Source organism: Salvia splendens, chromosome 6 (genome assembly GCF_004379255.2).
Source record: "Salvia splendens isolate huo1 chromosome 6, SspV2, whole genome shotgun sequence".
NCBI lineage: Eukaryota > Viridiplantae > Streptophyta > Magnoliopsida > Lamiales > Lamiaceae > Salvia > Salvia splendens.
The window spans coordinates 11,954,408-11,973,415 of record NC_056037.1 but is presented as its reverse complement, the minus strand read 5'-3'; the positions used below and the strand labels follow the sequence as shown (position 1 = coordinate 11,973,415).

The following is a 19,008-nucleotide window of genomic DNA, read 5'->3' as shown; positions in this document are numbered from 1 at the left end:
TCTTTCTTTAATTTTCTTTGTATTGCTACAATTTTATCGGATTTCTCCGAAGAGACAATCAGTTAGTTCATTAAAATATATGTATCAGTTATCCTTCTTTAAAATGAAGAAGATGTACCAGAAACAATTTTAGAATGTAGACTAGGGTTGAGCCTTGTCTCGTTAATGGGGATATAGCTCAGTTGAAAGATAGAGCTCCACTCTTTCAATTGGGTCGTTGCGATTATGGGTTGGATGTCTAATTGTCGAGGCAGTAATGATAATATCTTGTACCTGAATGGGTGGCTCACTTTTTCTAAGTAATGGTGCAATTTCAATTGGATAAACACCATTAAAGAAGGAGCCGGTGTTTTTGAGAGGTTGCACAATCCAAGGATGGTGAAATCAGCCCAGCTATTAAACATAACCCCAAGCGGAACAGCGTTGGTTTCATTGAAGGCTGCAGATTCAATGATGTTGTTCGATTACGCGACCACTCGAACAATGAAAAATGCGATGCTCTCTCCTTACTACCAGAATTGTTGTGTAACGATTAATGAAAATGGTGAATACATACATACGTTGCTATCTGAAAGTATGTAATTTTCATTATTTTGAAATCTCTATATATATCCCATAAGAAACATCAGAGACCAAGGTGTGATTCCCTATTCCCCTCCTCCAACCAACCAAATATACCACATTAGAAAATGTAAGCCACTTGTTTATCACACGTTTGATTATGTCATCACGATTTTCTCAAAGAATCATATGTGGTGGCTGAAACGAAGCTTGTAAACCTTTGGAAATTTATCAAATGAACTATTTCCATCAAAATGTTACACACACAAATCTGTCGATGGCAATAAAGTCTGTATCAACATGAAAAATCTCTATCAAACACAAGTACTTCAACAACTGCAGTGAAGTTGTTTCACCATTGATCATAAGCCAATGGGCATTATTCAAAACTGCTGGACTTCTATTCATTGCCATCGAGCAATATGGGGAAAACCTAAGACAGACAAGAATATGCGAGATCTTTCTCCTCACTCAGCTCTTTAGCAGTCAAATCCAACTTGTTCCTCGAGAATTCATCAATGGAAAGGCCTGGAAATCAAGTAAAGTTGAGTTAACATAACAAACTTTTAAATCATGATACAGTTCCGTCAATCTATTCTGCTGAAAAACTAAAATTAAACAAGAATACTTGTATTTGAAGTTTTGCAACAAATTAACTAGAGACTAGACTGAAATGAAAGTCGTCACTCATATTCTCACCCTGAATGATAGACCATTCTCCATTCTTGCAAGTAACTGGGAAGGAGTAAATGAGTCCAGAAGGAACATTGTATGAACCATCAGAGTACACACCCATTGATACCCAAGTGCCCTGGAAGAGCAAACATGAGATGAGAACTAAGTACAACAAATATTGTTGGGTTAACATGATAATCAGTATAAACCAATGCATACCTCTGGAGTTCCAAGAACCCAGTCACGGATATGGTCACACGCGGAACTAGCAGCTGAGAGTGCACTAGAGAGCTTTCTCGCCTTGATAATAGCAGCTCCACGCTGCTGGACAGTGGTGATGAATTCTGTGTTCAACCTAAGAAAAAGATGAAAAAGCAATGTACATTGTCAATTAAATAGTCTTACACAATGGACCACAAAATAAAAAATTTACGTAAAATAAGTACCATTGGTCATCTGCAACGAGTTCACGTACAGGCTTCTCTCCAGCTGGTGTGTTAACAGTAGCATGAGTGGCATCAGGGTACTGTGTTGAGGAGTGATTTCCCCAAATAATGACATTTTTAACATCAGACACTTGAACATTCAATCTCTCTGAAATCTGCCCAAGAGCCCTGTTATGGTCCAATCTAGTCAAACAGGTAATGTTCTCCTCGGGAATAGATGGAGCAAATTCTTTTAGGATCAACGCATTGGTGTTTGCTGGGTTAGCAACTACCAAAACCTGCAGTGGAGACGAGAATTATAAGTTAGAGCTGGAATCGTCCAACTTAAACTACAATCCAACTAAATAATGTTCTAAAACTGTTTCCAGCAGAGATGAATTATTGCCCCTTCAAAATTTTAAAAGTTCTACATAAACTGAGAGGAAAACAGAGATGCTGGGATGCATATTCCCAACAGCCATAATTGTTTTTTGCTTTGCAGATTTTTCCTGGAATGTAACGTGTCATTTTAACATTAAAGACACTGACAAGTAATCACCTTGCAGTTAACAGCAGCATGCTTCTCAAGAGCAGAAGCCTGGGATTTATAGATGGAGACATTCTTGGACATAACATCTTTCCTCTCCATACCCTCTTTCCTTGGGAATCCACCAACCATTACAGCAATATTCACACCAGTGCAAGCTTCAATGGCATCAGTGGTGGCAACAACACCTGATCACATAGTATAGATAAAATGATGAAGCACAACTAAACACTCAAATTAAATACTACATATAGTTATACATTAGAAGTACAAAGATCTATCAAGACTCAAGAGAGTCAACCTTTAAGAAGTGGAAATGCTGCATCCACCAATTCCATCTTAACACCATTAAGTGCCTCAGCAGCTGGTGGAATATCCAGCATGTGGAGGATCACAGGCTGGTCTGCGCCCAACATAACTCCCCTAGCAATCATAGGAACAAGAGCATATCCGATTTGCCCTGAAAGCCAATGAAATAGCATTAACATTTGACTATTCCATACAATATCTTGAACTTAGTGCACAGCCGGTATATATACAATTCCCCAAAACTATCATGCTGGCAAAATGCTAATGATGAAACATATAGCATCTGTTAATTGCATCCAATCAACATGTGGTTAAGCTAAGGCTGAAATATTAACAGTCAAGCAAGACTGCAAGACTATAGATTTACAGGCATGCTGCCTAGATCCCAATTTATTTTATTGTACTCAAACTATCAAAGTTGATAACCGGCAAAAAAGTATAACCATACTGTTTGCAAATAGGATCACCTTATATTTCATGGAATAGCAAGTTTAGATAAACCTCAAGGTTCAGTCTAGCATAGTCAACTACATGTGTATGTTTATATTTATGCACACACAAAATAAATAAACAAACAAATCAGAAAAGACTATGCAAAACTAATAACGAAAAGTGAAACTCCACCTGAACATCCAAATAATTCATTAGGAACACGGTAAGAGCACCCGCAACGTTGTGCCGTTGCGGTGCCTATGCCGTTCCGGAGGAACGGTTCCGCGGCGGCACGCGTTGCAGCCGCCGTGTCGTCACCATTCCGTGCCGGGTGTCGTTGCCGCGGCACGCGGCACGATACGTTCCGCCACGCGCCGAGGCGACGTGGCGGGCTCTCAGCGCACGCGTGACGCCGCGGAACACACATCTATAAATACTCATATTTCATATTCATTTCACTCACAAACACACATCTATTCTTCTCCAATCATCTATATTTCCACCTCAATTTTCATCTCAAATCAACTCTGTTTTTCTTCTCTCAAATTTAATCAAACTAATGGATCCTTTTGAACAAATGCGTCAAATATTGGAACAATCACTTCAAGAAGATCGACGACGGAGGCGGAAGAAGCCGCGCCGCCCCAACGACGCTCCCGTACGTACATCCATCGTAACCGGGAGGAAGCCGCCGCAAGGTTAGTACGCGACTACTTCTGCGATAACCCAGTTTGGGGAGATACGTACTTCCGTCGCCGTTTCAACATGGGGAAACCGTTATTTCTCCACATCGCGAATACTTTGGCAGCCCGGGAAGAGTTCTTCCAGGAAGGGTTCGACGCGGTCGGCCGTCCCAGCCACACGACGCTGCAGAAATGTACAGCAGCAATCCGCCAGCTTGCGACTGGACAAACGGCCGACATGTTCGACGAATACATCCACATCGGAGACAGCAATGGGCGAATGTGCTTGCTCAAATTCTGCAAAGGCGTCCGGGCAGCCTTCACCGACGAATTTCTCTGGCGGCCAAGCACGACCGATTGTCAGTTCCTGCTCGACCTTCACGAAATAGTGCACGGATTCACCGGGATGCTCGGCAGCGTCGATTGCATGCACTGGCAATGGAAGAATTGCCCAGTGGCGTGGAAGGGGTCCTACACGAGCGGCCACAAAGGCACCCACTCAACCGTTATACTCGAGACCATTGCCGACTACCGCCTTTGGATCTAGCACGTGTACTTCGGGGTCCCCGGGTCGAACAACGACGTAAACGTGCTCCACCAGTCCGACCTTTTGACCGAAGTTTTGGATGGTAAAGCGCCGGCCATCAACTTTGTCGCCAACAACCGGCTTTATAAAGTGTGATACTATCTCGCCGATGGCATCTACCCGAAGTGGCCAACCTTCGTGAAGAAGTGCAATGAGTCTGCGAACCCAAAGCAGACTCTTTTTGCGCAGAAGCAGGAGGCTGCTTGCAAGGATGTGGAGAGGGCGTTCGGGGTTCTCCAAGCGCGCTTCAACATCATCAAAGCTCCGGCTCGTACGTGGTTCATGGAGAACATGGTCGACATCATGTATACGTGCATAATCTTGTACAACATGATTGTCCAAGACGAAGGACCCGAGGCGGGAAATTGATTCGACCCCGAATCCCCCGAAAGCTCAACCGCAAGTAGTCCGCCTCGAAGTGGAGCGCATCCGTCTATACAAGAACGGTTATCTATTCGTGCAAGGACACGCGACTCTAGCGCCCACACCCAACTCCAACAGGATCTAATTGAGCACATTTGGGCAAACTTTGGCGGATGAAATTATTAAAATTGTGTACTTTTATTTTTTTAGGATTTTAAGTGTGTGCTTTTTATTTTTTTAAGTTTAAGTTGTAACTTTATTTTAATGTGGTGTGTTTTTTAATAAAGTGTGTTTGTTTTTTATTAAAGTGTGTTTTTAATTGAATTGAGTTGGAAATAAAAAAAAAATAAAATTGAATGAATAGTAATTTAAGGAACGGTTAAGGAACGGAGGGTTGCAGGTTTCGTTCCTTAGTTAAAGAATGGAGTAAAAAAGTACAGTGGAGCCCGCAAATAGTAGTTTAAGCAACGGTATAGGAATAGCGTTGTGGATGGCCTAAGAGAAGATATTAATATGCCTCAAAAACTCAGCTAAGTATAAGCCAATCATAGATCTCGGTAGAATGGGCTTAAAAAGAATCAAATCAAGATAATATAGTATGCACTAACAATCAGACGATTAAATCTAATGAAAACACCGATCCAGCTGTATACGCATCAAATTATCCACAAAATTAAATGAGCATAAACAAATCGGAGAAGTAGTCGAAAAGTAAAATCGATAGAGTTCATACCAGCAGCGCCGGTGACGAGAACGCGAACTGGATCCTTGGCCATTAGATTTAAATAATCGATGGCGACGACGATAGCTTTTTTTGAGTGTTTCGAGATAGCGTTGAGTTTGATATGATGAGTGATACTGTGATAGAATGTGGGGTTATTTATCGGAGGAAAATATAGACAAACACAACACAAGAAGTCAACACGATGTCTTTGCCAAGTTACTCGTGGCTTATGACGTGGAACAGTGGACTTAGGGGTATCGAAATGGGTACCGGCGGGTACCCGCACCCGATTTTGGCCGAAAAGTTAGTCCCGATACCCGTCCCGCAGTTAGTCGGGTATTACCCGATACCCGCAAAACCCAAAATTATTATACCCGACCCCGCCCCGTTTCCCGATTCCGTCGGGTAATGGGTACCCGATACCCGGTGGGTAACGGGTCGGGTTCGGGATTACCCGTTACCCGCTACCCGTTTCGACACCACTAAGTGGACTAATGTCAAACATAGAATAATTAAATTTTACAGTATTTTGATAAGAAAATAAGAGCCCACAACCGTGCTCTTGCCAACGAGCCCGGTTGTGGGCCCGACTCCACTTTTTCTGCCTGCTCTTAGGCAAGAGCACAACCCCCACAATCTTGCTCTTCCGCAAGGACGAGCACAAGGGTCCCACCATTCTATTATTCAATTTAAATAAAAACATTTCCATAATATTAAAATTCATTAAAAAACGAAATAATATTACAAATTACAAATAAAATAAAAATTACATAATTAAAATCCTAAAAAATAAAAATTACATAATTAAAATCCTAAAAATTAAAAATTACATACTTAAACTCCTACAAATTAAAAATTATATAATTAAACTCCTAAAAATTAAAAATTACATAATTAAAAGCTAAAAATACCCCCGTGGAAGACTATTCATCCGGCGGCACTACCCCCAATTGTTTTTGGAGACCAAATATCATGGCCTCACGCGATCGAAGTTGCGCGGGGGTCATAGTTGACCTATCGGCCATATTGAGTTGGGCTAAAATCGCCCACAACGAGTTGGTGGGGGGTGGAGGTGGCGCATAGGGAACGGGAACGGGAGCGGGTTCAGGAGCATCGTCGGATGGAGTCGCGGCGCAACGGCGGTTGGCCGCCGCCTTCTTCCTTCCTTGTGGTCGGAGTTGGGAACCGCTCGGGCAGGCGTCGGGGCTACCTAAGTTAGCTCCGGCAAGTTGGCTAGCCACGTCTTCGGAGCCGGCGTCGGATAGGGATACCGACCTTGACCGTTTGGAGGAGCCACTAGAGGAGGATGTTACGCCTCCCCTATACTTCGGATGCGACCGCGTCTCCTGCCAAATGTTGAGGTACTTGAACGGCTTGTAGTTCATTGATTGATAGGTCAACAAGGCAGAACTGATGATGTCGACCTCACTCCGGCCGCTCTCCGCCGACCGCTCTTCCTGGAGGTAATACCCCTGGAACTTTTGAATTTCTTCGTTGACTCTGTATATGGCGTTGCGCACCATACTCTCGTTGCGCTCGATTGCTCTCGTCGGCCGTTTGAATTTGTAATAGCCGAGATCTAATTTCTCAAGATTTATGAAATAAATACTAAAATTTCAAAAGGAGGAAGCCGAAAGAATATATGTTATTCTTGAGTAAACAAAAAAACACGATAGTTAGCTTTTCCAATTTAAATCGAGTATTACAAATATTAACAATGAAGATGAAGGAAATGAAATACACCAACTAGTATAACTATTTTCATACAAGTTGAAAAGAAATACAAAGGGGGAAACTTCAAGTAGAAATACTATCCTATTACAATAGTATGGAGTGTCCGAGCTATGGGCCACTCCTTAGGCACGGACCGCGGCCCCATCATGACGGCCCATTGGGCCCGAATCAACAAAACAATAGCCGAGAATGGTCAGCTCGTTCCCTGCAAATATAGCCAAAGTAAATCAAGGGAGAAACGGTTAACACTCTTAGCCGGGTGCCAACGAAACGAACAAGGAAAGGGGGCAGCCCCACCTTATTTAGAGGGGACCGAGAACCCTACTAAAGTGAGAAGGAAACGAATGCAATAAGCACCTGCAACTCGGTCTGTACCACCCAGAGCTGCAGACCCGCTGCAAGGCTGCCACGAGCCGGGAAAAGAGAGGAAAAAGACTGCAGCACATCTGCACCCCTGCACACCCATAACCTAAAGCTGCTCCGAGCCCAGAAGAAGGGGTACAGCTGCAGCAACACTGCAGTTTCGCAGAGAGCAACCTCTGCCCACTCTTGTGCACCTGCCACAACAAAGACAAGAGCCATGAATGAATCAAGGTACAAGGCAGCACAAGGTGCCAAATACGGTTAAAGGAAATGCAGGATGTAACAGAAATGCAGCAGCCTAATTACAGCCCTCACAAGTACACGTCCATGTCTATAAAACCCTCTCCATATGCATCGAATTCTCCTCCTACACACCATAACCAGTTTCCAACAACATAGCAAGAATGAGAGAAGGGGCTGGAACAGCGAGATCTAAGGAACTTGGAGTTCTTGAAATCGGAATCCAGACAGTAGCTACATCAGAAGGTATTCCAACTCCATCCCCTCTCTCTCAATCATTCTCATAGCATCATATAGAGTCTTAAAACTCGAATCACAGTCTGGCGAGCATACCCTTATTTCTAGATAGAACTTGAAGCGGTCGCCGACTACCGCCTATGGATTTGACATGCATATTTCGGTGTGGCCGGATCCAACAACGACTTAAACGTGCTCTATTCTTCACCATTCTTCAATGATGTTTTGAATGGTGTAGCACCGACGATCGACTTCACTGTCAACGGAAATCCATACCACATGGGTTACTATCTCGCCGATGGTATCTATCCAAGGTTGTCGACTTTCGTGAAGACGCTCAACAATCCGCAAGACCCGAGACGAGTTCTTTATGCGCAGCGTCAAGAGGCTGCTCGGAAAGACGTCGAAAGAGCTTTTTGAGTCATTCAAGGCCGATTCAACATTGTGAGGGTCCGTCTCGGCTGTGGTACGTTAAGAGTATTGCCGACATCATGTACACGTGTATTATCTTGCACAGCATGATTATAGCTGACGAAGGACCGATGGCGGCTAACTTTAACGACGAGGATGAAGCCGGAAGCTCAACCGCAAGGTCTCCCCTACGCCGAGGTATGCATACGACGGTGCGCGATAGGATCCAAACAAGACACACAATACGCTACACCAAGACCCACACTGAGCTACAAGATGACGAGTAGTGGTTTTTTTTAATTTTTATGAATTTAATTATGTAATTTTTAATTTTTATGATTTAAATTATGTAATTTTTATTTTTTAGACTTTAATTATGAAGTTTTTAATTTTTTTAGTAATTAGTAATAATATTTTAGATATTTTAATGCATTTTAATATTATGGAAATGTTTTTATTTAAATTATATAATAGAATGGTGAGACCTTTGAGCATGTGCTTGCGGAAGCATTGATGAAGTGTTGTGCTCTTGTAGAAGAGCAGAGAGTAAAAAATTAATAAATATGGGGCCGGGTCCACAACCATGTTCTTTGGCAAAAACATGGTTGGGGATGCTATTAAGCACTTCTGTTGAGCATCTCCTCAAATTCCCGGATGGATTGCTCTCTTTCAAGCTTCATATCATTACGAAATTTGGCTATGAATTCAACAGCTCTTTCATCAATGCCTTGAAACAGAGGAAGCAACGGAATCTTCCATTTATCCGCCACAACACGATTTCTGCAACTCTCCCCATTTTCCGCTCTGGCCGATCTTGTTCCACCATCTACACTAATCTTTGCAGCACATTAGATGCTGTCGTCGGTTTTGGGCTAAGTTTATGGACAGATTTAGCAACAACACTCGTATCAGCAATACTATTTTGTTTCAATTTTTTTGTTGATTCACCGAATGGAAACGAAATGATGTATATAAAGTGAGCTTATATGGTGATGCCTAGTTTTGAGAATGGCTTCGATTCGAGGGAAAAGAGTATTGCAGCAAATGAGAGAGATGCATAAATATTTCCTTGAAGCAATATTGGTATTGCCGTATTGATACAGAATTACTTTGGCGTGGTGAATTCGTTTTGAAGGAGGAAAAGTGTGTCGAAGATGTAGGCTGAAGGTTTATCTTTACTAATAATAGTGGTTTTATCAAACGAGAATGAGATAATGCTACTTTCTGGAGTAGTTTATGAGATAGCACACATTTTCTAAAATACATAAATGAAGAAAGCAACTGTATTTTTTGATTTGTTTAAATTTGTGTGACGCATTAACTGAGGAGAAAGCTCCATATTTTTTTCCCAAGAGGGGTTTGGGAGCCACAAAGGGGAAGAGCTTCCTGTCGACGGCGGCTGTAGAAACTGAAAATCTCATCTCTGGGAGGCAAATACTCAGCCTTGATCACCGGATGTTCCAGAAAATTAACCGTCCAGGCGGCGATCGCCGGAAACCTGGACGGATCAAGAATGTCGACGGATGCAACTTCCTGGAAGACAGGTAGTATGTAGGCAACAAATCCCATCATCAAATCCACATATCCAATTTTCTCCCCGCCGAAAAACACCTTCCCTTGCAGCTGCAGCTCTTCCTCAATCCTTTCCAAGTATTCAACCGCTAGCTTTACTGCTCTCTCCTGATCCTCTCCCTCCGAATGCAGAGCAAGCGCTGTTGAGTTTATAACCTGCATCAAATCAAATCAAATTCAATATTTGAACTTTCCCATTGAAGTAGGTAGCACGCACCTTTTGATCAATAAATTTAGCCCAGAATCGAGCTCGGGCTCTTAGAATTGGATCCTGTGGCAGCAAGGGGTCATGGGACCAGACGTCGTCGATGTATTCGAGGATGACGGCGGATTCAGGCAAGGGGTTTCCATTGTGGATAAGAACGGGGACTTTTCCGTGGAGAGGGTTGAGGTGGGAGAGAAGAGGGGTTTTGTTGAATGATGGGGTACGTACTAAACAAGCCCAATAGCAGTGACGGCCCATCAGCCCAAAGCCCAAGGAAGAGTATCAGTTCGGCATTACCAAAGAGTTCGGCCCCAGCCGCATTACCAAAGAGTTCGGCCCCAGCCTACAGCTCGGTAAAAGCCAACCAATCAGTTCGGCATTACCAAAGAGTTCGGCCCCAGCCTACAGCTCGGTAAAAGCTGACCAATCAAGCTCTACTCTCAGATCGGCAAAAGCTGCTCGGCAATAGTTCAGAAGTTCGGTCTCAGTATTCGACCGAACTGGGAGATAGTGGACTCATGCAGAACCTCCACGACCTCCACTACACGATCTATTTAGTGGTGTCAACTCATGCAGGATCTCATGCAGGATAGCGGACCAAACAAAAAGATAGTGGACCCATGCAAGATCTCATGACCTCCACGACATCCACTACCTAGTTAGTGGTGATGCAAGCCACGACCTAGTTAGTGGTGATGCAAGCCACGATCTTAGTTCAATGTATAAATAAAACTTAGATCAGATAGAGGGGGGGCTCGAGACATCAAATAACATATAGCAAGTCTGTATTTGTAAGCTGTAAACCAGATCAAGCAATACAATCTTGCCCTCCTTTCTTCCCGTGGACGTAGATTTACTTCAGTAAATCGAACCACGTAATTCCTTGTGTCGTGATCTATATTCATTACCTGCATTTACTACCATCAAAAATTCGCCCAACCATCACTGGCGCCGTCTGTGGGAAACAGAGAACCAAATCTGTGATAAAAGCGAGTTTTTGATCCTCTTCCACCAAAAAAATGCATACCAGATCACGTAATACCTGTGCTTCCGTCCGTGATAACCATGAGGAAGCTAGTCCAGCCCGCAGGTCTAGAAAACAGCCTCGGGAGAAATCTACTTCCAGTTCTCACGGAGAAGGAACAAGCCGCTCAAAGACTCATCGCACCGAGTCTTCCCAGCAGCCCGATTTGAACGAGGCTGTCAAGTTGTTTTTGGCCGAGAAGCAGGAAGAGTTCTTAATTTTCCTGCAAAAGGGCCAAAAGCCGGAGACGAAAACGGTGGATTCTCCCTCCTCATCCAGAGATGAAAGTCACTACCGCAGTAGTGCCGTGTCTTCCAGGAAGAAGAATCCTCAACCCCGACACGTTCCTGTTCCTCCTCGGTACCGGAATCACAGGAGAACTCCATCTCCTCCATACCGAAGAGATGTCGGGTTCGCCATGTACGGAGCATTGAAGACTCCGTTCTCGGACGATATCACCCGAACTCCCTTGCCACAGAACTACCGAACTCCGTCGATGACTTATGACGGGTTAGTGAATCCTCATGACTTCCTGGGACGCTATCAGTATAACATGGCGAACCAGGGTCTCAATGAGGTCCATATGTGCAAGCTGTTTCCCGAGCTGCTTATCGGGAACGCAAGAAGGTGGTTCGATAGCCTCCCCAAAGGCAGCATTAGATCTTACCGAGATCTAATGGATGCTTTCCACAGGAGGTTCTTTCAGAAAGCGGAAGCCCGAATCACTTCGGCTCAGCTGCTTTCTACACGTCAAGGTCGCGACGAAAAGATCAGCGACTTTATGACGAGGTTCCACAAGGAATGCCTACAAGTAGATGATCTCAATGATCTACTTGTCATTTCGGCATTCCAAAATGGAATCCTGCCCGGAGCTCTCTACAGAAAGCTCGTGGAATGCAGTCCGCAAACAGCTCAAGAGATGTGGGACATTGCGGACCAGTTTTCTCGTGCCGATGAGGCAGACCGTCGAAAGCGGTCTTTAGACAGCTCATCTAGAGAAGACAAAAAGAAGCCCGATCATAGCGATCAGAGGCTTCCTCGCCGAACTCCTTCCCCACTAAAGGAGGGATAACGGTCATCCGAGGTGATCAAAAAAGAGCAAGAGTGTTTGCAGATTGCGCTTAAAAGTGCCGAGCAATCAGATCGGCACCATCAAGCATAGCAATCACAGCAGCCGGAGTCAGAGGCAGGCGAAATGACCGAAGTCACACCGGAGCCGAACTCGATGGTGTACGGCACTGAAGCCGTGATTCCGGTTGAGATCGGCATACCCAGTCCCCGAACTCTTAATTTCTCAGCAGAACTGAATGAGGACGGACTGAGAGTCGAACTAGATCTGGCCGAAGAAAGAAGAGAATTGGCCTGCATAAAAGCAGCCAAGTACAAGGAGCAAGTAGCCCGGTATTATAACCAAAGGGTGAAAAAGCTGCAATTTCAAGTGGGAGATCTCGTCTTGAGAAACAACGAAGTAAGCCGAGCAGAAAAGCTGGGCAAACTCGAACCCACATGGGAAGGTCCATATCGGGTGTCAGAAGTCCTCGGCAAAGGGTCTTATAAATTGACTCACATGTCAGGAGAACAAGCACCCCGAACATGGTACATTTCCAACCTCAAGAAGTTCCATTTGTAAGAGACAGTCCGGTCAGTCAGTCTTGTGTCTAGTTCGGTCCTAGGGGTATGTGCTTTCTTTGTTTTTTACTTGTTTTTCATGTTTGTCTATGTGCGTTTTGTCTGTCTATGTGCGTGTCGTCTCTTACAAATGTTACTGAGGTATCTTGTTCTTCGAAGGCTGATCCCCTTTTTAGAACATATATAAGCCAACGATTGTGAGTCCAAGCTTCTAAGGAGGATACAAGACCACAATTCAGCTTAAGAAACAAGCAGTTCGTCTGAAACGAACTGCAACAAAGGGAAAGTCCGATCCACGCGATAAAACTCGCCGAATTAGGACAAGGGAAAGTCCGATCCACGCGATAAAACTCGCCGAATTAGGACAAGGGAAAGTCCGATCCAAGCGATAAAACTCGCCAAATTAGGACACAAGCTTAGTCCGGTCAAAGAAATTTACTTCATAAGACCAAAGACGAGTCCGGTCAAAGAAGCTTACTTCATAAGACCGAGGACGAGTCCGGTCAAAGAAGTTTACTTCATAAGACCGAGGACGAGCACGATGAAATTTTTTCGCTGAGCTGTAAATACGCAGTGATAGAAGCGAAATGAAAATTTCATTTATTAAATCTTGTTCGGCATATAATTCTGCTGCCCTACAAGAAGGCGTTACGCCATTACAAAGGACTATTCTACTGTCCCTGGCTGCTAAAGTTGAGCCATCTATTCACAAAATCCTCGTGAAGCCGAGTTCGGTCATTCCGGGCAGCTGAAGAATAAGCAGGTCGACGAGATGCTCTAATCGACCTACCGCCTCTTCCCTGAGCCCGGGAAGCTCTGGCACCTCGGCGGCGAAGAGTCTCTTCACGAAGCATTTGTTGATCTTGCTCACTCATAATCACAGCTCCTCTACGAACTTCAGTCCGTCCTTGTCTTGACGTTTCCGGTTGCTCCTGAGTCCGTTCTCGTCTTGACGTTTCCGGCTGTTCCTGAGTTCGTTGCTGACTTGGAGTAGGGTTTTGAGCAAGTGAATCAGGGGTTTGAGCTGGAGTGCGACCATCTGTTGGCGGGAAATGCCTAAGGAATCTCTCGATTGAGGGACGCCGGGAAAGAATGATGTCGTACCGAGAAGCCCAGCGCCGCAATGATTTCACGACTTGTTGGCAAGCCGAGCTCTCCAGCGCATTGTTCCTCCGGAGTACATGATATTCCTCCCACAGTTCGTCAACTCGTTCCTGAACTTCAGAGATGGTCATTCCCCCGCGCCTGCAGATAAAATCCTCATACGCAGTCCTCTCAGCGACGGCAGTGTTCAGCTCGGCCTCCAGATCTTTCTTTTCGGACTCTAAGTCCTTATTGTCGGCCTCCAGCTTCACTAAACAAGCCAAGAGTTCGTCATTCTTCATCTGGTCAGCCATGGCTTTTTTCTCAGCTTCGTCTAAAGCGGAAGAGTACAGCCGCTTCCAGTGAAGTACCTCCAGCTCCTTAAGAGTTAAGAATACAAAGCAGCTATGTCAGTTCGGCATTTCAGTTTACTGAGCAGGTAGTAAACCACAACAGGAGTAAAAGAGAGTACGAAAAGCTATACGAAGACACAAGTGCAGAAAGAAGAATTTTTTCATTCATAAGAAAAAAAATTTTACACAAGGAGGGCTTCAAGGCCATTTTACAAGAAGGAAGAAACTAAACTAAGAGAAGGGAGACAAAATCATACTCCGCCAGCTTCGTCTCCGGCTCCTCGGTGAGGTTCAGCTTCCTTCTCCTTGTCTGCCTCAGCTTCAGCCTCGGCCTCCCTGCTCCCCCCAGCCTGCTCGGTGCCCCCATCACCGATCAGCAGCACCTCTTGCTCGGCCTGCCTGTCTCCGGTCTGCTGATCAAGCTGCTCGGTCTCACCCTCTCCGTGGAAAATTGGAGCGGGTGAAACTGGCCCTAAGGAGGCAAAGATAGCCTCCATATTCTCGTCCCGGTCAGCTCGGCAACTACGAACTCGGTCAGCAGAAAGCAGGACCGAGGACGAAGCAAGCTCCTCAAGGAGCGGCAGACTCTGGAGACGAGCTGCTATCTCTCGGCCGTACAGCGGCAGAACGACTTCGGGCCCCTGCTCGGCATTATCGGTCATCAGTTTCAGCAGATCACCGACAAAGGCCGAAAATTGATTGCTCAGAAAGAGTTTCTCCGCGAAAGCACGGAGAACCTCCCCTTGGGCAACCACGGCGGCAGCATCCCTCCGTTTCGTCTGCTCTCGCTGGATGACGAGCTGGTTTTTGGCAAACTGGGCTTCATCCTGGGCCGAGATCCTAGCAGCTCTGGCCTTCTCAAAGTCTGCCTTAGCCTGTTCGGCCTGGTGACGAGCAGCCGCCAACTTCCTCTGCATCTCAGCATAATCGTTGGACGCTTTGGAGAGTTCAACGGCGACGAGCTTGGAGAGCATATCGTTCCTCTGAAAATGGAAAAAGGAAAAAGTCAACCGAGGGGCCACAAAAAATACAGGAAAAAAGCAAGACCAGAAAATCAAGAAGAGAATTCACCTCGGCGAAGTCCGTGGGCCATAAAAATGGCTCACAGATATGTTCCGAAGGAGGCGCCAAGACCACGTCTTTCTCTGGCGCTCTTGGGGGCTTCTGGGTCTTCCCCTTCCCCTTTGCCGAAGTGGACTCCGGCTTTTTTGGATCCGAAGAAGAGGTCTTTTGCCTCTTCGGATTCTTCTCGGCATCAGGCGCCGAGCTGGTAGCCTTCTGTTTCTCCGACTCCTTAAGCTCGGAGGATTTGCGGCTAATCTTGTTCAGCAAGTTCACTGCCAAAAAGCAAGAAAACAAGGTTAGTTTTCGTCGTCAAGGCAGTAATGCATAAAAAAGAATTCCTCACCCTCAGTCTCTTCGTCCGAAGACGAGGAGTCGAACACGAAGTCGCCCTTGACGAGCTCAGACTCCAGGTACTGCTTCCTAATCATAGGAATCTTATTGAGCTCGCCCTCGAGCTCGTCCAACAGTTCTAACCGAGGATGAGGAATCACGGACTTCGGCCCTCTCCAGGGAAAGCCCGGAGCCGCTGTCCTATTATAAAAAAAGAAGCGATGTTGCCACTTTGGCCACTTGGTTTTGCAGAAGGCCCTAAAGGGCTGTAAAGGGATCAAGTAAAACCAAGATCCCTTCCTCTTAAACTGGAAGAAATTAAGGATTGCCCTCAGAGACAGATCCTTATCTAGCCTACGCAGTTCGGCAGCAAAGGCCGATAAGTGCCTCCAAGAGTTCGGAGTCACCTGACCTAAAGGGAGTTGAAAAAAATCTAGCAGCTCTACAAAGGCAGGGGGAAGAGGGAAACGAAGCCCGCATTCCAAGCCGGCTTCATAAACGGTGGCGTAACCCTCCGGCGGCGAGTCAGCCCTATGAAGGTCGTCGGGAATCGCAACCTTCCCCCCAGGAAAAAAATATTTTTCGTGTAAGGATATCACAGTATCCTTACTCAAGATGCTGTGAAAATACTCTACGGTCTTCTCCCCGGATTCTTTCCGGCTAGAAGACCCCTTATCCCCTTTCCTACCGCTACCTGACTCAGAAGAAGAAGAAGACATAGTTCTTACTCTTTGAAAGTCTGAAGAAATTCTGAAGAAATTCTTGAAAGCGGAAGGAAATTTTTACGCAAAAGAGAGAGAATGCAGAAGAAGCAATAAGCAAAAGTGTTCAAATGATGAAGAAAGGACGTATTTATCAGATTCGGAGAAGATTTCAAAATCATCGCACCGTTTCGAATCCCACCTTTTCAGGATTCAACGGCCGGATTTTACTGTCGCATTTAATGCAGTCACGCGCAAGGCACGTCCCCTGACGTCAGCCTCCCCCGTACCTTTATCCAGAATGCCGACGTGACTCGCTTCGCCGAAGTGATTCACTTCGCTTTTCGGGGGGGGTAGTGATGGGGTACGTACTAAACAAGCCCAATAGCAGTGACGGCCCATCAGCCCAAAGCCCAAGGAAGAGTATCAGTTCGGCATTACCAAAGAGTTCGGCCCCAGCCGCATTACCAAAGAGTTCGGCCCCAGCCGCATTACCAAAGAGTTCGGCCCCAGCCTACAGCTCGGTAAAAGCCAACCAATCAGTTCGGCATTACCAAAGAGTTCGGCCCCAGCCTACAGCTCGGTAAAAGCCGACCAATCAAGCTCTACTCTCAGATCGGCAAAAGCTGCTCGGCAATAGTTCAGAAGTTCGGTCTCAGTATTCGACCGAACTGGGAGATAGTGGACTCATGCAGAACCTCCACGACCTCCACTACACGATCTATTTAGTGGTGTCAACTCATGCAGGATAGCGGACCAAACAAAGAGATAGTGGACCCATGCAAGATCTCATGACCTCCACGACATCCACTACCTAGTTAGTGGTGATGCAAGCCACGACCTAGTTAGTGGTGATGCAAGCCACGATCTTAGTTCAATGTATAAATAGAACTTAGATCAGATAGAGGGGGGGCTCGAGACATCAAATAACATATAGCAAGTCTGTATTTGTAAGCTGTAAACCAGATCAAGCAATACAATCTTGCCCTCCTTTCTTCCCGTGGACGTAGATTTACTTTAGTAAATCGAACCACGTAATTCCTTGTGTCGTGATCTATATTCATTACCTGCATTTACTACCATCAAAAATTCGCCCAACCATCATTGAAGATATCTTCTTCGGTGTATTTGTAATCTACTCCCTTCAGCTTTAGTGCCCACCTCACTCTATGCACAAATGCGCTTATCCAGTACCCTACCACTTCTACTCTCCCGTCACAGTCACTCTTTTCCATTTCTTTTTTCATAAAGCCTGGATTGGGTTTGTCTATATAAATCTAGATCTTCACTCACCACTTGTGTTGTATATATAATCAATTGTTAGAAGCATCTGGGAAACATCCAGTGCAGAGGCGTTTGATTGGAAAAGACTGAAAACAAGAGGATAGATGGACCCGCTCAACTTTGATGAAGCCCTGCAATTTGAAAAGTAATACTCCTTCCGTTTCCCTTTAGGAGTCCAATTTGAGTTCATAAGAATTTAAATAAATATAAAGAAAAGTTCATAAAATGAAATAATGGAACGTAATCTCACTTTTATATATTAGTTTTATAATAAAATATGAACAAAATGAGGTTAGTGGAATGTAGGTCTATTACCATTTGTGAAATATTCTAACAGGGACTCCTACTGTGCGACGAACTAAAATGGTAAACTAAGACTGTTAAAGTGAGACGGAAAAAGTAATTTATGAGCGATCTACACAAGTAGTTTCTAACCATTGAGGTTTGCATGCTAATAGAAAAATATTCTTAAGAAAAAGCCCCAAGGCATTGAGAGTATTTTTATACTTTCATAAAAATGGGATACCTAAGTACTGAGTATGGTATTTCCTATATCTCTCTAGTATTGAGTATGATATTTTCTTATAGTTTGTATACGTTGAAAAATATATTTTCATTACCTTTTCAATTACTTTATGTCAAATCCCCTTTCAATCTCTCTTAAACTTTTATAAAGGAAAAAATTAAAATAAAAAATACTATGAAAATAAAATATATTAATTATAAAAAATAAATTTATAAATTTAATTATCAAAATAACTTATAGCTAAATTTAATTTTGATTGTAATTCGATTATTTTTTCTAACATTATAAATTATAAATATAATTATCAAAATGAATTGTCCCTTTCACCCATCAGGAATTCTCCATGGTCGCCCCCTCCGCTCCATTAAGGGTGTCCACTATAAGGCGGACACGCCCAATAGCCCCGCCCCAGTTTTTGTCCATAGCCCCAATTTTATTGTCCATAGCCCCAAAATTTTGTGTCCGCCACTATGGTGGACACCTCTAATAGCCCCCAAATTTTATAATCAACTTTTATTTTATAATATTTCAAGTAATTAAGAACAAATTTATCGGGCTCTTAGTGGATTAGAAGAAACCGACTATACGAATTAAAAATAAAAATAAAAATAAAATACAAATTAAAATTAAAATTAGAATTACACACTAAATTAAAATTAAAATCACACACTACATTGAATCTAGTACAAATCACTACCAAGTTTACACAACGCCACTACCTCCCCTACGTGCCCACACTTCTTCAATCAAATCGGCCTGCAGTGTGTTATGTGATGTGGTCCTGCGCATATCAGCGAAGTGTTGGATCAAATATTCATTGCTCCGTGGTACGCCCATCTGGATCGGCGCGGAGGCGACACCGTGACTTGTACTTGCACCCTCTTCCGGCGCCCATCGCTCTGCCGCAAATCCTTCATCTTCTATTATCATATTATGCAATATGATA

The 19,008-nt window shown here is 44.3% G+C and overlaps 2 protein-coding genes across 2 annotated transcripts; both read right to left on the bottom strand.

Annotated features, from left to right (window-relative positions):
* Positions 1 to 788: 788 nt before the first annotated feature.
* LOC121808572 (malate dehydrogenase-like) lies at positions 789 to 5,471 on the bottom strand. The gene is made up of 7 exons (XM_042209126.1): positions 5,315 to 5,471; positions 2,510 to 2,668; positions 2,221 to 2,396; positions 1,683 to 1,960; positions 1,456 to 1,591; positions 1,261 to 1,372; positions 789 to 1,089 (listed from the first exon to the last, which is right to left on the bottom strand). The coding sequence occupies exons 1-7, from the start codon at positions 5,355 to 5,357 to the stop codon at positions 995 to 997; spliced, it is 999 nt and encodes a 332-aa protein (XP_042065060.1). The 5' UTR covers positions 5,358 to 5,471; the 3' UTR covers positions 789 to 994.
* A 4,136-nt stretch (positions 5,472 to 9,607) lies between these two features.
* On the bottom strand, positions 9,608 to 17,487 carry LOC121808798 (probable glutathione S-transferase). The gene is made up of 3 exons (XM_042209374.1): positions 17,352 to 17,487; positions 10,080 to 10,294; positions 9,608 to 10,018 (listed from the first exon to the last, which is right to left on the bottom strand). Exons 1-3 carry the CDS (start codon positions 17,485 to 17,487, stop codon positions 9,608 to 9,610), a joined length of 762 nt encoding a protein of 253 aa, XP_042065308.1.
* Between the last annotated feature and the right edge of the window lie 1,521 nt (positions 17,488 to 19,008).

Bases quoted from the DNA above. Each gene is read 5' to 3' on its own strand.
- LOC121808572 (XM_042209126.1), bottom strand. From the start codon at position 5,357: ATGGCCAAGGATCCAGTTCGCGTTCTCGTCACCGGCGCTGCTG. The intron at 1,961-2,220 runs GTGATTACTTGT...TCTCCACTGCAG, and splicing joins ATGCTGCTGTTAACTGCAAG to GTTTTGGTAGTTGCTAACCC. The intron at 1,373-1,455 runs GTATGCATTGGT...TTGCTCTTCCAG, and splicing joins GGGTTCTTGGAACTCCAGAG to GGCACTTGGGTATCAATGGG.
- LOC121808798 (XM_042209374.1), bottom strand. From the start codon at position 17,487: ATGGAAAAGAGTGACTGTGACGGGAGAGTAGAAGTGGTAGGGTACTGG. The intron at 10,295-17,351 runs GTTGGGCGAATT...GGGCTTGTTTAG, and splicing joins AGAAGATATCTTCAATGATG to TACGTACCCCATCATTCAAC. The intron at 10,019-10,079 runs GTGCGTGCTACC...GATTTGATGCAG, and splicing joins CTAAATTTATTGATCAAAAG to GTTATAAACTCAACAGCGCT.